Below are 14,262 nucleotides of genomic sequence, written 5' to 3'. Positions count from 1 at the left end.
TCAGTTATGAAAAGAGAAAAGAAATGGATTTAGAAACGTCTGTAGGATTTCACTGCCAAAATCCAATGTTTCACTGCTACAATGAAGTTAGCCTCTCTGAAACGCACAACACAGTTAAACTACTTAAAATTACTTTCGCTCTGTTTGGGTATTCAAGAGTAAAAGTGATGAGGGTATTTTGCAATCATAAAAAGTTGAAGTATGCAAATGATAATCCATATAATTGGTGACCGAGTATCTCACATTGTTGCTTTGAATTTGTTTTGTTTTAACGCATCCCAGGAAACACAGTTGAATTCGCAAGAAAATATGATACTTTTAAGATAATAAAGGCGGATGGGGCTCATGAGGTGAGGCTGCTCGCCTCGGACTGTTATTGTGCTGGTAAGTCCAAGATTTGAGGCCAGAGGTCTCTGTTGAGGCAGCTGTCTCCACCATGAGACAAAATCCAACATAGATGTAACAGAGGTTCAAAGAAATTAGACAGTAGGGGAAGAGTAGGCCTACTTGGTGTACATAGGTACACAGATATGTGGGCTATATGTTTAACCTTTGTTAAATTAAAACACTCTTATCATCAAAATTATGGTTGGACCAAACTTGAACTGAACTTAAAAAAATTATTGACCAAATCAAGACATTTACAGGAAAAGAAAAAGAGTGAGAGAGAAAGAGAGACAAAGAACGAATGAACATCTACCTAAATTAATCTGTACATGTAATCCTAGTGCTCTGCTTTAATTTTCTCAGCAGAACACTTTTCGTGCAACAGGTCCACAAACATTACGCTGTTATTAGGGCTTTTAGACCCGCTTGGCATGAAAAGTGTCAAATACCGTAAAGCTGCAAAGACAAAATGAGAAATTGGACTATCACATTGTGGAGATTGATTGATTGTTTGATTGATTAAGACTGAACTTGTTTCTTATGTGACTGTCTTCCATTGTGTTTGTGCTCAGGACAAAAGAAGTCATTCTACACGTTCAATCTTTGATATTGACTGTGTGCCAACAAAATTTTATCAGCACATTTATACACTGAAAATATTTGAATTCTGGTGTAACGAGAAAATTACCTCAGTGTATCTAGAGGGGTAGACAAATCTAGAAAAACGTGATCCACAGTGCTTCACGTCACTCTCTGTGTTAATTGAGGGGAGATTACTTTCAGTAACTTCCTTTACTGTAAAATATTAAAAGTGATATAATGGAAAATGAGATGTAATGTTGTGTGTTGACGAATTTTATTTGTTACTTTGCTGTTAGCGTTTTAGGTCCCTTCTTCATTGGTGATGAATGTGGCATTCCATGCCTTCCTTTGAATTAACCTTTTGGGTGTAATGCAGTAAATACTGCACTGATAATTAATAGTCCTACACTAGTGGTATGACAAATAGTCCAGAGAAAAGAGTCCCAAGTCAAATAGAGTAGATTTCACTAGTCTAGTTCTTTGCCTGTCTGTTGGGTTTATTAGAGAACCCTGTTACTTCAGTCCATACATATTTAATAAAATTAGAAAACTTACCAATCCAGAGCTTAAAATTGAATCACTAATTTATGTAAAAAGCAATTGTGTTTAACTGTAAAAGACATCACAAAATTCAGAAGAAAAAAAAAAACAACACCAAGTTCTAAAGTAATTTGGAGAGCCTTAAAAGTGGGCTCACACTTACACACTTGGAAATTTTGAAATTGTGATGTGTTTGCCTGTAAATTTGTATGTACAAAGTTAAGAATTTTTTTATTTCATACTGTGAAAATTGTGAGAAAGGAAAGATATTCAATGTGTTTATTGTAAATAGGAAGATATTTTATGTGTCATGAAAAATAAATTTACTGACGTGTAGACTTGATTGACCTACATGTCAAAATGAGTGGTTTCTATATTAGAAAGTGTTCTTTTGTTCGAGGAATTCTCAAACTAAGCATTGAGTTGAATTTTCTGCTTTCCTCTAGTTCTCTCAGGAGCTGCGTAATTGAATGAAAATGAGTGGAGTTTAAGAATCCATTCTACTTACCACATCTACATTTAATAAAAAAGCAAATATAAATAACCAGACATATCACTTTTCATATTCTCAAAGAGTACAACACATCTCTAACATGTGCTGTGAACATTTTAAAAATTATACCCCGTTCGGCCTATCAGCATCAGCAGTAAAGCAAGACAGCCAAATGAGGCATTTTCTCTCATTTTAATGGAAGATAATAAATAAATAAATAAATTAGTGTTCTAGTATTTACGAGGCAGATTTACCTTTGGCCACACAGTATATGTAACGTAACAGAGTCAGAATTTTGTCAGCTATCATAGAATTGCTGCAAAAAGAAAGAAAAAAAGAGCTGTGTGTCGAGGGCAACACGTCATACTGACCAGATTGCTTCTTGGAACAAAATTTCTGTACACACAATGAAAAATAAATCACCAAATATTTTTCTTAACATAACATAATTGTTATGTTAACTACTTGATCATCCCTATGCAAAATGATATGAGCTCACCAAAATATGTCACAATTCCTACCATCACGGAGATGAAAAAGTATTAAGAACACTAAAAATTAATAATATAATAATCCTTTACTATGTGAACTCTAACAGGAACACAAGCACTTATAAAGGATTTTATGAAAGTAATTTCTTTTAACATAAAATCAAGTTTGTGTTCAGAGAACATCAGTCACAATTGTTTTTATGTACTTAAAAAAAGCACTTATTGTCATGACACACATCAATACCGATGCTTATCTCCATATATTAAGTAACAGTCCACTGTAGGTGGCCATAACAAAAATATATATGTATACATAAATAAATGGGTTCATAGATCCTCCCTTCTCAAAGATAAAAATTTCACAAACCTAATTAGGACAAATACAACTAACCTCACTGTAAATGTCAACCTTACTAAAAACAAAGAACATTTCTCTGCATTAGAAAGCATAGGCTCCATCCGATATATTGCAGGTAATATAAGAAAAAACTGCTATAGCTTAAGTACAAGCTGCCAGGGTTGCATCATATATACATGGTATTCTTTTCTTTACAAAATAGGAAGATACTGAGTTTATTGTGTGAACTAGATAGATACTGACAATAGATACATAAATAGTTTGAAGCCCCAAAACAAGAGGAAACCAGATGGACAAATTCAATTCAAGACAGGTAAACTGAGAACTGGCAAGAAGTAAAGCAAAATAAGTTTTAAGAAAATGAGATTATGAACAATCAAAGTTTTCTGATCTAAGATTACAATAAAAGTACAGAATGAAGTACATCTACATACTGCAATTTAAAATATAGCCCTATTTAGTTCCGTATGAAAATTCAGTCAGAACTCTATGACTTTACACGATAGAAATTGAATTAAATTTGGCAGTGCCCTAAGAAATTTAGGCGCTTAATTTCTCTTCTAGACAGTCCGGGAACATGTATTAGGAGTTGTAACCTATGTAACAGTCGATTGCTTTCCAGCTCGCAGAGGATTAATGCAACCTTCATTGTGTGCCACAGTTTCATAAGCAAATTGCTAATTTCAATTTTACCTTTCACTGTTGTTTAAAATACAAGCATGATTTCCTACAGTTCACAGCAAAGGGTCCTATTCCGTCACAAATAATAGTGTTCTTGGCATTTCAAAACTGCAACATGAAAAAAGCAGGGTATGATAATAATTTAATAATAACTATTGGTTCAAAAAGGGTAGTTGGCTTGTTTCTACCATACTGATGGTAAGAACATACAAGACACCAAAGAAAAGGTTTAACTTGGCTGTTTTCTGGGGCACTTTCTGAATTGTTTCTGGATTTCGGAATTGCTTCTCAATATCAAAAGCAGCTGGTAATGTAACAAGTGGGAGTAAAAACCACAGACTAAGTCTCACACCTAATACAACAAATAAAATATAAGGAGTAAATAAGAGGAAAGCATACAAAATATGGGATGCTGTATGTCCAATAAGTATGGCTAAAGTAACAATACCAACGCGTTGATCACTTTCTAAGTCTCGAGTGTTGTTACTATGAAGAATTGCTTCTGTGTTTAAAGCAAGAGGAATGGCATAATAAATAGTAGCAAAATCTATCCTCCCTGTTTGAGACATGAAGGCAAAGAGAACAGATATAGGACCAAATATAATTAAAATTAGAACATCACCTAAAGCTATGTATTTCAGACCAATGCCTCCAGTATATAAGAAAGAACTTGATAGTCCACCAAAATACACTAATGCCAGATGCTCCATTTTAGCTGGTGATGTTGCAGCAAGGAGGAGGAAGCCTATAGATCCAGCAGCATACAACATACCACCCAGAGTAGCAACTTCATCTTTTGATAAAATGTGATCCACTAATGTTCGATCATCACTTTTCCGGCCATCTATGCCTTTCACATAATCAAAATATGTATTAACAAGATTACCTGCTCCATGAACACACAGAACAGTAAAGAGAGTGAGTAATAATAATACCCAACTAAACAAGCCGGCGTTAGGACTCAGCTTGTACGCAAGAGCACACCCAGTCAATGTTGGCATTAACGATGCACTTAAGGACCATGGTCTTAAGGCTAGAAGATACGATGACAGTTTCATCAGGGTTGGTTTTGAATCCAGCTGTGCAGACGAAGATGTCTGATGAACTGTCTTGGTTGATGGTCCATTATCCATAGTGAGATATCCTGAAGACAATTGATTAGGAATTAAAACAAGGCAAAAATCAACACTGAAGAATCAGTTATTGTGATTGTGGCCTACATTTTCTCACATATGGCACAACAATAACAGAAAGTTCTAATGGTTACAATGTGTCTAGTGAATTCGCAATTTTAAAGGCAATCCAATAACATTGGGCTTAACTTCACAAACTTGGCTTAGAAATAAAATATTTTTTTAAATAAATCCAAACTTACAGATGGTTTAGTAAATACACGGGAGTAAGTTGAATGAAGATGAGAAAATCAAGGATGTTGAAGAACATAAATACGATATCTGCGTATCATAGAAAGAAGTTGACTTTCTCCGTGGTTACGTTTCGTCTTATAACGTAGGAAAACTACAAAGTTTCGAGCAAATATATACGAAAGGCTAGGCTAGGCTGACCCTTTTAAAGCCCTTCGCAACAACGGTGCTGTTGGGCGGATATAGCTTGCAAGGATGCGTGGCTTCCTTGGCCTTCTGCTATATGTGTTTCCGCTCTCTGCCTGTGAGAAGTCCCTGTGTTGTGTTGAGTGTTGACGCCAGACGCGAGGCGAGACGCGCACTCACAGCAGTAGCGGACGGTGATGGGTGATTGAGCTCTGCTGACTTCTGTCAGCTTTTGATTCTGACCAGATTTTCTGATTCAAACCAAAGCAGGGGAATGTCTTCTTACAAACGTACTTCATCTCCTTTCCTTAAAATAGCAAAAAAGTTTAATTGTTTTTACATTAATGGTACGTATGCGGTCCTTTCTAGGTAGCGTTTGCTTTTTAGTCTTGCGATCATACGCCGATAATTTCGTTCCAATCCAATACTCACATTTGTAGCTTTTGATTTCGCATATGCTTTCGACGTATATTACCATTTGTATTTCCAATGCTGCTTTGGCAATCTTTTCCCTGATTGACAAAAATGTTTTCTTGTTTTCTGTAGACATTCTTTTAGGTTAAAGTTATGTCAAGTTAGGTCAAGAGCTGTTGAACTTTGATTTCTTTGGTGAAAGGTGCTAATATGAGATTAGACAGTATTTGTAAATGTGCTTTGTGTAATCTTTTGACCACGATGCCAAGTGATTGTTTAGTCCACGAGTACTACTCAGTTTGAACACAGGGTAGGCTGGTAGGGTCACATCTATGTGCACTCCTAGCACAGGAAAGGAAATGGCATGCCAAATCAGTGCCATTCATTCTGCTATTATTCAGTTGTTTGTTGTATTGTCTTCTCAAAATTTGTGTCTTTTGTTCAAGTCCTATGGGCTTTTGTATTGTTAGAAGTTTTCAATTGAAAGGTCATTACGCATTTAATTTTATCAATAATTTTTATAACCAAAATTGTGTTTATTAAGTCACTTGAAATGATGGTTTTTAATTAATTTCCCATTATTTTTGTTTATCGCAGGACTTCCCAAAAGACACTGCAAGCCATTTGTTGTTGAGGGCCATCAGGTTGGACTTGTACGACCTGATATTATGGTTGAACTGCTTCGTTATCCTGAAGTCTTCATTGTAAGGCCTGATTCAGTTGAACTCAACCCTGCTTTTCGTGACTTTGATGAAAGAACTGCTCGTGTAGAGCAGGTTCTCCAGGAATGCCGAGCAAATAACACATTTGTGACCCTTAAGGGATGGAGGAATGAGGTAAGAAGCATAGATAAGTAAAGGAACAATTTTTTATTTTTTTTAAATGAAAATGTTTTTATATATCCCAATTTTGTTTCTTTGTGTATATTTCTAGTGTTACAATGTGCACTCAGTTTTAACTGATCCGCCACTCCTCCGCATGGACCGATCTGCAACTTGTATGTATAAAAGACTTAAATCTCCCCTTTATTTCCTGTACGTTAATCAGTTGAAATTATCTATTAATGCTATTTGCATGTCGTTTGTTTCACAGGCTTGTTTGGTATTCGCAATTATGGTGTAACTATTAATGGCTTTGTCCATGATGCAACAAGAGGTCTATGTTTGTGGCTTCAACGACGATCTCCTACTAAAGAGACTTGGCCTGGCAAATGGGACAATATGGTAACAATTATATCTTTTCCATTTCAAGATATTAGATTGCTCTCAGTTTTCATTCTTATTATATCAAATTATAGGTGAGTGGAGGATTAAGTGTTGGATATGGAGTTATTGAAACTGCTATCAAAGAGGCCCAAGAGGAGGCAGGCATACCAGAGACAATGCTGAAAGATATAAGACCTTCTGGTGCAGTGTCGTAAGTCTAGTTTTTTTCCTCTTCAGTGTATCTTCTGAATATTTGTACATTTCTTCCAACTGTCCTAATCTTTGTGTATATCTGTAGGTTCTTTTTTGAAAGTGAGCGTGGACTGTTTCCCAATACAGAGTATGTATTTGATTTGAAATTGCCTTGCGAGTTCATCCCTAAAAACAATGACGGGGAAGTTGAGACTTTCGACCTCTTGTCCATCAATGTATGTACCAATAATTTTCTTTGTAGTTTCTTTTCTATTGCCAAAGCAAATTCAAAGTTTTTATGATTATATTATTATGTATCTGCACAGGAACTTAAGGAAATAATTGCTTCTCCCGACTTTAAGACGACAAGCTCACCAATTGTGATAGACTTCCTTGTACGCCATGGAGTGATCTCCCCCGAGACTGGTGGGTTGGGTAGTCTCCAAGGTACATGTTTTGTGCATGCTAGCTTTTGGTTGGGGATTTGGTAGTCGCTGCTAACCCTGCTCTCATGCCCAGGGATGTTCAATTTTCAAGTGTTATGTTAGAGCTTTTAAAAAAAATACACGGTACAATATATTTTTTCTTTGGGAACTCACGTCCATGTGGGTTGTGTGGATAAAGTGAAGACACAGGTATGACACGTCGTTCATTGTAATATTTTCATTTTTATTATATAGGATTGGTTCACTAATATTTGTAGTGGGGATTTTCTATGGGTAGTCTTTGGCATGCGTACAACTTTTCTCAGTCTCGACAAATTGTTCTCTATTATATTTTCTTCCTGTACAAGTCCTGTATACTTCCTGTATTGGTATTTGTACTCTTCCTGTGTCTTGTCTTCCACTTTCAGCATGTTAAATGGCTTTTGCACTTCTCTGGCTATTCTTTCTTATTTGGTGAAGCATGTGTGTTCTAGTATATTTCTGTTTTGTCCAATTCTATTGCCTTTGTAGATACATTTGTATACTTTTTATCCAGTAGAATTGATACGTCTATCTTTGCTTGAAATGTGTTATTTTTATATGGTTTGTGTAATTATGTACCTTTTCTTCAATTGAACTGATGGCTTAATCTCTTAACCAACTGGTAATTGACATTGAGTCCAAATCTTAACCCTTTATCTCAGAAAAATGTAAGATTCTTTTACTTTATTTGGTGGCTTTCTAATGCTTACTTTGTTTTTCAGAACCTAACTATGCTCAGCTGCTTGAACTTCTTCACGTTCCTCTTCAGTCAATATATCATCGTGCACCTCCCTCTGAGAATGGAGATAAAGTTCTTTGACTTACTGGCAATTAATGTAACTGGATCATGGAGATATAAAGGTGAGGGCAAGTATGTGACTGTGACTATATGTGTGTGTCTAGAATGTATGTGTATTAAACTGAGCAGACCAGATTGATTCATTTAATCTATAACACTTTCTTTTCTACATCAAAGGTTCTTACCCCGTTATGTCCATCAGAACTAGTGCCTTGGCAGAGGAGGAAGAACTTCTTGAAGAAGGAATTATAGTCATAAACCCCAGCCAAAAGTATAGGTCCAAAAGAACATTCCCGTTTTACTGCTTCCCATTTTAAAAAGAGCAGTTACAAGCTGCTGCAAATCAAAAATGTTTCAAAGAATCTTGGAAATTATTTGCACATATTCTTATCTAGTTTCACATAATTACCACAACCTAGTTGAAATGAATCTCGAACATTTTTGTTTGTACTTCATAATTACTGCATCATGTTATGGCTGCTTTCCACAACTGATTAGTGACTAGATTAAAAAGAAATATTAATAACAGAAGTTCTAAACTTACATTCTTGTGTTATTTTTGTTTTTTTTAAATGTGGTATAGCTTGTGACATAACTACAAATTTTGAGTTTAATGCTGCATCTGAGCACTTTTGACAGGGATTCTGTATTCGCTGTTTTTCCTCCTCACACAATAAATATCCTGTGATGTGAAGAGTTATTCTCTGTGCAAATGTGTTGGTGTGTGTGCTGGTGTTTCATGATGCATGGCAATATTATGGTTCACCTTCAACATGCACTACGATTGCAGTGAATTTGTTTCTGCCAGGAATATTTTGAGCGGAATTATTTGTCATTTGTATTAGAAAGTTAGCTCATGTGCTTTCCAGTATGACTAGCTCATCCATGAATGATGGACAGTCAATGTTGTAATCTCTGAAACTCATGGTTATGTACTTTACATTTTAGCTAAGAAAGTAATTTTAGCATTTTATGTGATGCTTTTAGTTATGTATGTATCTTCTTTACATAAGTATAGTGTTTAGGGGATGTGCAAATGTTTACACAGAAGTATTATGTTATAGATTTCTGGATGGGTTTTATTATTACTTTCGGGGAAACGATAATTTTAAAGGATATGATAACGCTTAAAAGTTGTTCTATATCTATTCGTCTGCAATTTTGCTCCATGATGTGATCATTTATCATGTGCGAGCTGTGTGTGCAATTTTAATGTTGATAAACATAGTCACGAGGTAAAATTAAATGCTATTACTGATTTTTTTTAAAGCCCTTGTTGAGGTGTTTTTTAAAGGGTGTCTTCATGTGATATGAAGATTGAAAATGGATGCTTGGCAAAGTCTAGTATGTTGTCCAAGAGTTGTACTTTGTGTACAGGAAGCAGAGAAAGCTGAAGATGTTATTAATCAACTTGCAATACCCTAATTAACTTTTAAGCTGCTAATGATTTTAACTTTAAGTACTTTTAAGTGACAATTTTATCCAATTATATAAAATAAATCAATTGCACAGCCTCAAGAGAGTTTCTTGTGTGAAATAATTTGCTTTCTCTGCTTTCTTTATATTATCTACATCAATGTGGCTATCAATCTCGTACAATCTAGTCTGTTTCTTTGGCAAATTTTTCTACCACCATTTTCTATACTAGTCTAGGTTTTTTCATGAATGCTATTAAAGTTTTCTAGTCAGGCAAAGTTTCTTTCTCTTGTTTTGCATCTGGATGTATTTTCAACTGTAATTTTATGTATTCTAATAAGGTACTTTGGTTAAAATAAAGGTGGTTGCTTCAAAAAATGGGTTTTCTTTTGGCATATCTTTTTCAGAACCATTGGTTTCAGGAGCAAAAAGATTTCATTACAAGATTCCATTTTCACATTATTATTCACATAAATTACATTGTACAGCATGGGACACAATCCAATTACAATAGCTACAAAATTAATACTGGATAATAGCCTGATCAATGTAAATCCTCATATTTACAACTAACATTGTTCTCAGAATATTCACTTACTCTGCTCCTAGTTGTGCCAAATTGCAAAAAAGGAAGCAACAGACAAAATTTGCACACTACACAAGAACACCATGGGTACATGCAGACATCAACTCAGGAAATGAAAATCGGGTTGACACAGAAAAAAAATTAACAATGCTATTGGCCATGACCCATGGCCATACTGCAAAGTTGACTTTAATGTTAAATGGCATTATCTTAACCAGTCTTCGAAAGAACACCAAAGAAATATCAGGTGATGTGTAATATAGAACACTAACCAGACATATCTTTCCTTCTAAAACATTTGTTTTACACACGGACACAATTGAAAAGAAAGTGGGGTAGTGTCATTTTATAAGTGAGAACTTCAATAACTAGATTGAAACAATTTTAAGTAAATTGAAATGGAGATAGGCAGAAAGCTCACTGGAATCACAATTAACTGTCAGTCTGACTGATAGGTACATCGTTGAAATAAAATGCAAAGAGATCTTTTTTATAACTCATCATGGTCTTGCTCTTCTTCCTCAGCTTTGTCATCTTCTTTGTTTGAAGCATCTTCATCAACTTCTTCTTCCTCTTCAACTTGCTCATCAACGGGAATACCAAGTGTCTGTCTCATCATTTGTTCAACACTAGCAGCAAATTCTGCTGTGTCTTTTAGTAAATACCCTGATCTTAAAGTAGCTGTTGGAAAACAAGAGTAAGGAATCAGTATTTATCTTAAGAAAGACGATCTGAAAGAAGAAGGAATGACAGTGACTCGGCAAGATCTTTTGAGTAAATTACTAACCTGTTCTAAACATCATTACAGCCATTTCCTTTGCCACAGGGTCTTGAGAATTGACTTCTACTCTCTGGAGGAGATTTTTAATCAATGGATGCCTAGGATTGATTTCCAAAGTTTTCCTCTGATTGAGGTGGTAAGCTCGGTTAGGGTCATCAGCTTTTTGATGAGCATTACTAACAGCTAAGCGCTCCATGTTGCCAGTCCAACCAAACATACTTGCAACCAATGCACAAGGGGAGTCAGACAAGCGCTCAGAGACTGCAGCCTTTGCAATCTAAATTATAGGAAAAAAGAAAGATTAGATTAAAAACTTGATCAACAAGTTAAAAGCCATGAAAACGAGTTATGCTTCAAAGATATTACAGTACATAAATTTATTTTTAAAAATGCCATTTTATAATTTTGTACCTGATCCTTCAAGGCCTCATCAGCAAGCCATTTGGTTAGGGGGTCAAATGCTTTGACAGCAGCTTCATGCCTGTCTTTGTCTGCATCGGAGAGAGAGAAACCTTCCTTGGCTACATTTTGGAATTTCTTGCCCTCAAACTCAGGAAGAGCAGTGATACAGTATTCATCAACAGCTTCAACTAAATAGAGAACTTCATATCCCTTCTTGCGCAGTCTTTCAACAAATGGAGATTGCTCAACCTACAGTCAAAGAAAAATGTTAAAATACATAAAATTAAACTACATACACAGTTGATGAAGTTTTAGATCCAAAGGTACTTGACTCACCTCCTCTCGGTTAGCACCAGCCAAGTAATAAATGTGTGTTTGTTTGGGTTTCATACGATTAACATATTCCTCCAAAGATGTCATCTCTGGCTGATTGGATGAGTGGAACATCAAAAGTTTAGCTAGTCTGGAACGATTTGCAGCATCTTCGACAACCCCAAGCTTGATATTGGTGGAATATTCCTTCCAGAATTTCTTGTAAGAAGATTTGTCCATCTTTTTCATCATATCTAACGCCTTACGAACCAGCTTCTTCTTAATAACTTTAAGCAATTTGTGCTGCTGCAAGGTTTCACGGGAAACATTCAAAGGTAGATCATCAGAGTCAATCACTCCCTGAATAAAACTAAGGTAGTTGGGGAGCATTTCTGCGAATTCATCAGTGATAAAAACACGGCGAACATATAATTTAACATTATCACTTTTGGTTCCATAACGGTTGAATGATTCACTTGGTAAAACAGATGGAACATACAGGAGTGATTTGAAAGTCACTTCACCCTCAGCGACAAAGTGAACTTTGCCAAGAGGCTTATTGGAATCTTTGGTAAGAGCCTTGTAAAACTCATTATATTCTTCATCTGTAATGTCAGCTGGTTTACGGGTCCAAATTGGCTTACTATCATTGAGAATCTCCCAGTCCCACACTGTCTTTTCAACAGTTTTAGTCTTTGGTTCTTCAGTCTTATCCTCCTCAACCTACAAACAGAGGGCGCATTAATTTAAATCAACAAAACTAAATATTCTTGACTCTCAACTTTTTCTATACATACCTGAGCTTCTTCATCATCAGCTGGTTTCTTAGGTTCCTCAGATTCTTCCACAGGTTCTTCTACTTTCTCAGTCTTGCTGGACCACAGGTAGATAGGGAAATTAATGAACTGGGAGTACCTCTTCACCAAATTGCGGATTGTGTCTTGCTCCAAATAATCACTGGCCTCTTCTTTCATGAACAGAGTAATCTGTGTTCCACGCTTAAGTGTGTTTCCACGAGGGTCCTTGGTTATAGAGAAGCTAGATGCATCAGACTCCCAAATATACTGTTCATCATCGTTATGCTTTGTAGTAACAATTACTCGGTCAGCTACTAAGAAAGATGAGTAGAAGCCAACACCAAACTGACCAATCATGTCATTCATGGTCTGTTTCTCTGCAGAATCTTGCATTTTGCTAAGGAACTCAGCAGTTCCAGATTTAGCAATGGTGCCGAGATTGTTCACCAAATCTTTTTTAGTCATGCCAAGTCCAGTATCTGTTATATGAAGAGCACGGTTTTCTTTGTCTGTTTTAATCTTGATTGAAAGTTCTTCAGTAGCTGACAAGTTTGACGGATCAGTCAGGGACAGTAGTCTTATTTTATCCAGTGCATCAGAAGCATTAGAAATCAACTCTCTGAGGTAAATCTGATGAGAAATATTTTTATATAATAAGTCATTTGGAAAGCTGGTTAAATAGATTATTTAAAAATCAAAAACAAACGTACCTCCTTGTTCCGATACAAAGAGTTGATGATGAGTTTCATCATTCGGTTCACTTCAGCCTGGAATGTGAATTTCTCTGCATTCTCTCTAAGTTCTTTGATCTGAGCAGCATTTAATCCATCTAGTTTAATAGCCTCTCCTTCACGTTGTACAGCTTCAGCATCTGAAAATCAAGCAGACCAAAACTGTTCATAACTCGTTTTTCTTTTAGAATTCAGTAGAAAGGAACGTTTTAGAATCATACCTGTCCTTGAGCCTTCACGACTTACGCCCAGGTCGACATCAAGATTAACAGAGTCTGAGACTACGTCATCAGCAAAAGACAGGTCGGTCGCAAATCCTGACAGAGAAGAAAGTTAAAGTTCAAATCAAACATAACAGTGGATGAATTTTTGAGGCTCTGACAGATGAAATAGGATGCAGAGACCCATAAATACCAAAGAGAGATAAAATCAAATCTGATGGCTGTATTTGGACAGGTCAATTACAGGTCAATTAATCATAACATGGGAATGGAGCTAACACAAAATGCAGAAATTTAAAATTCAGCTAAAGAAAACCTCCCAGTACATAGATATGATGTAGTACTACCAGAGCTTTACAGGAAAGAACGCCGAACGTCAAATAAAATAACCTGAAGACAATCGTCTGCTATTGACAGCAAATACTTAAAGTATATCATAACGCGACTCACCCACTAACAAGGAAACTCCAAGTAGATAAACTAATAACGGAGACCTCATTCTGAACCGATGAAAGGCTTTCCAGCCTCAACGGGGACCAGAAATGATACTGCACTACGTCGTCGGGTTGTGGTTTAGCCGTCAAGTACTTGTAAATGGAGACTTCGTCGGGAAGATTCGGCGAGCCAATCATTCACAACCACGCGGGAGATGCTGTTTTGTTTCTTATTTGTCGCGACGTGATTGGTCGGTCGCCAGGAAAGCTTCTTGTCGTACCAACTCTATGATCACAACCTAGAGAGTGAGACACTTGGCAGGGCTGGGGCTAGGTGACCGGCTCTAAAGGGCCAAAGAAGGGCCAAATGCGGCGTGCGGTACTGCTTTTTAACACTCGTCAAAACTCAAAAACAATTATGCG

At 36.2% G+C, this 14,262-nt stretch overlaps 3 protein-coding genes across 5 annotated transcripts; 1 reads left to right on the top strand and 2 right to left on the bottom strand.

The window, feature by feature from the left end:
- Positions 1–2,007: 2,007 nt before the first annotated feature.
- On the bottom strand, positions 2,008–5,155 carry LOC113208156 (ubiA prenyltransferase domain-containing protein 1 homolog). The gene is made up of 2 exons (XM_026425035.2): positions 4,908–5,155; positions 2,008–4,676 (listed from the first exon to the last, which is right to left on the bottom strand). Exon 2 carries the CDS (start codon positions 4,663–4,665, stop codon positions 3,685–3,687), a length of 981 nt encoding a protein of 326 aa, XP_026280820.1. The 5' UTR covers positions 4,666–4,676; positions 4,908–5,155; the 3' UTR covers positions 2,008–3,684.
- Positions 5,156–5,226: 71 nt separating this feature from the next.
- LOC113208167 (uncharacterized) lies at positions 5,227–9,953 on the top strand. 3 transcript variants are annotated; one of them, XR_008010955.1, is made up of 9 exons: positions 5,227–5,429; positions 6,094–6,332; positions 6,430–6,493; positions 6,589–6,719; positions 6,794–6,912; positions 7,000–7,129; positions 7,220–7,340; positions 8,083–8,231; positions 8,337–9,953. XR_008010955.1 is itself a non-coding variant. In XM_026425046.2 (9 exons), the coding sequence occupies exons 1-8, from the start codon at positions 5,357–5,359 to the stop codon at positions 8,178–8,180; spliced, it is 975 nt and encodes a 324-aa protein (XP_026280831.1). In that variant the 5' UTR covers positions 5,228–5,356; the 3' UTR covers positions 8,181–8,221; positions 8,337–9,953. The 3 variants fall into 3 exon arrangements, 2 of the variants coding, with proteins under 2 accessions (XP_026280831.1, XP_026280832.1); XM_026425046.2 differs by having other exon boundaries at positions 5,228–5,429; positions 8,083–8,221; XM_026425047.2 differs by having other exon boundaries at positions 5,229–5,429; positions 7,220–7,319; positions 8,083–8,221.
- A 68-nt stretch (positions 9,954–10,021) lies between these two features.
- LOC113208166 (endoplasmin) lies at positions 10,022–14,024 on the bottom strand. Its single transcript, XM_026425045.2, has 8 exons — positions 13,856–14,024; positions 13,406–13,501; positions 13,164–13,324; positions 12,454–13,083; positions 11,681–12,379; positions 11,354–11,593; positions 10,949–11,219; positions 10,022–10,842 (listed from the first exon to the last, which is right to left on the bottom strand). Exons 1-8 carry the CDS (start codon positions 13,902–13,904, stop codon positions 10,652–10,654), a joined length of 2,337 nt encoding a protein of 778 aa, XP_026280830.1. The 5' UTR covers positions 13,905–14,024; the 3' UTR covers positions 10,022–10,651.
- Between the last annotated feature and the right edge of the window lie 238 nt (positions 14,025–14,262).

This window comes from Frankliniella occidentalis, unplaced genomic scaffold (genome assembly GCF_000697945.3).
Source record: "Frankliniella occidentalis isolate FOCC.00 unplaced genomic scaffold, Focc_3.1 Scaffold30, whole genome shotgun sequence".
Lineage (NCBI taxonomy): Eukaryota > Metazoa > Arthropoda > Insecta > Thysanoptera > Thripidae > Frankliniella > Frankliniella occidentalis.
The sequence above is the reverse complement of the archived record's forward strand: the minus strand, read 5'-3'. Positions and strand labels throughout refer to the sequence as shown.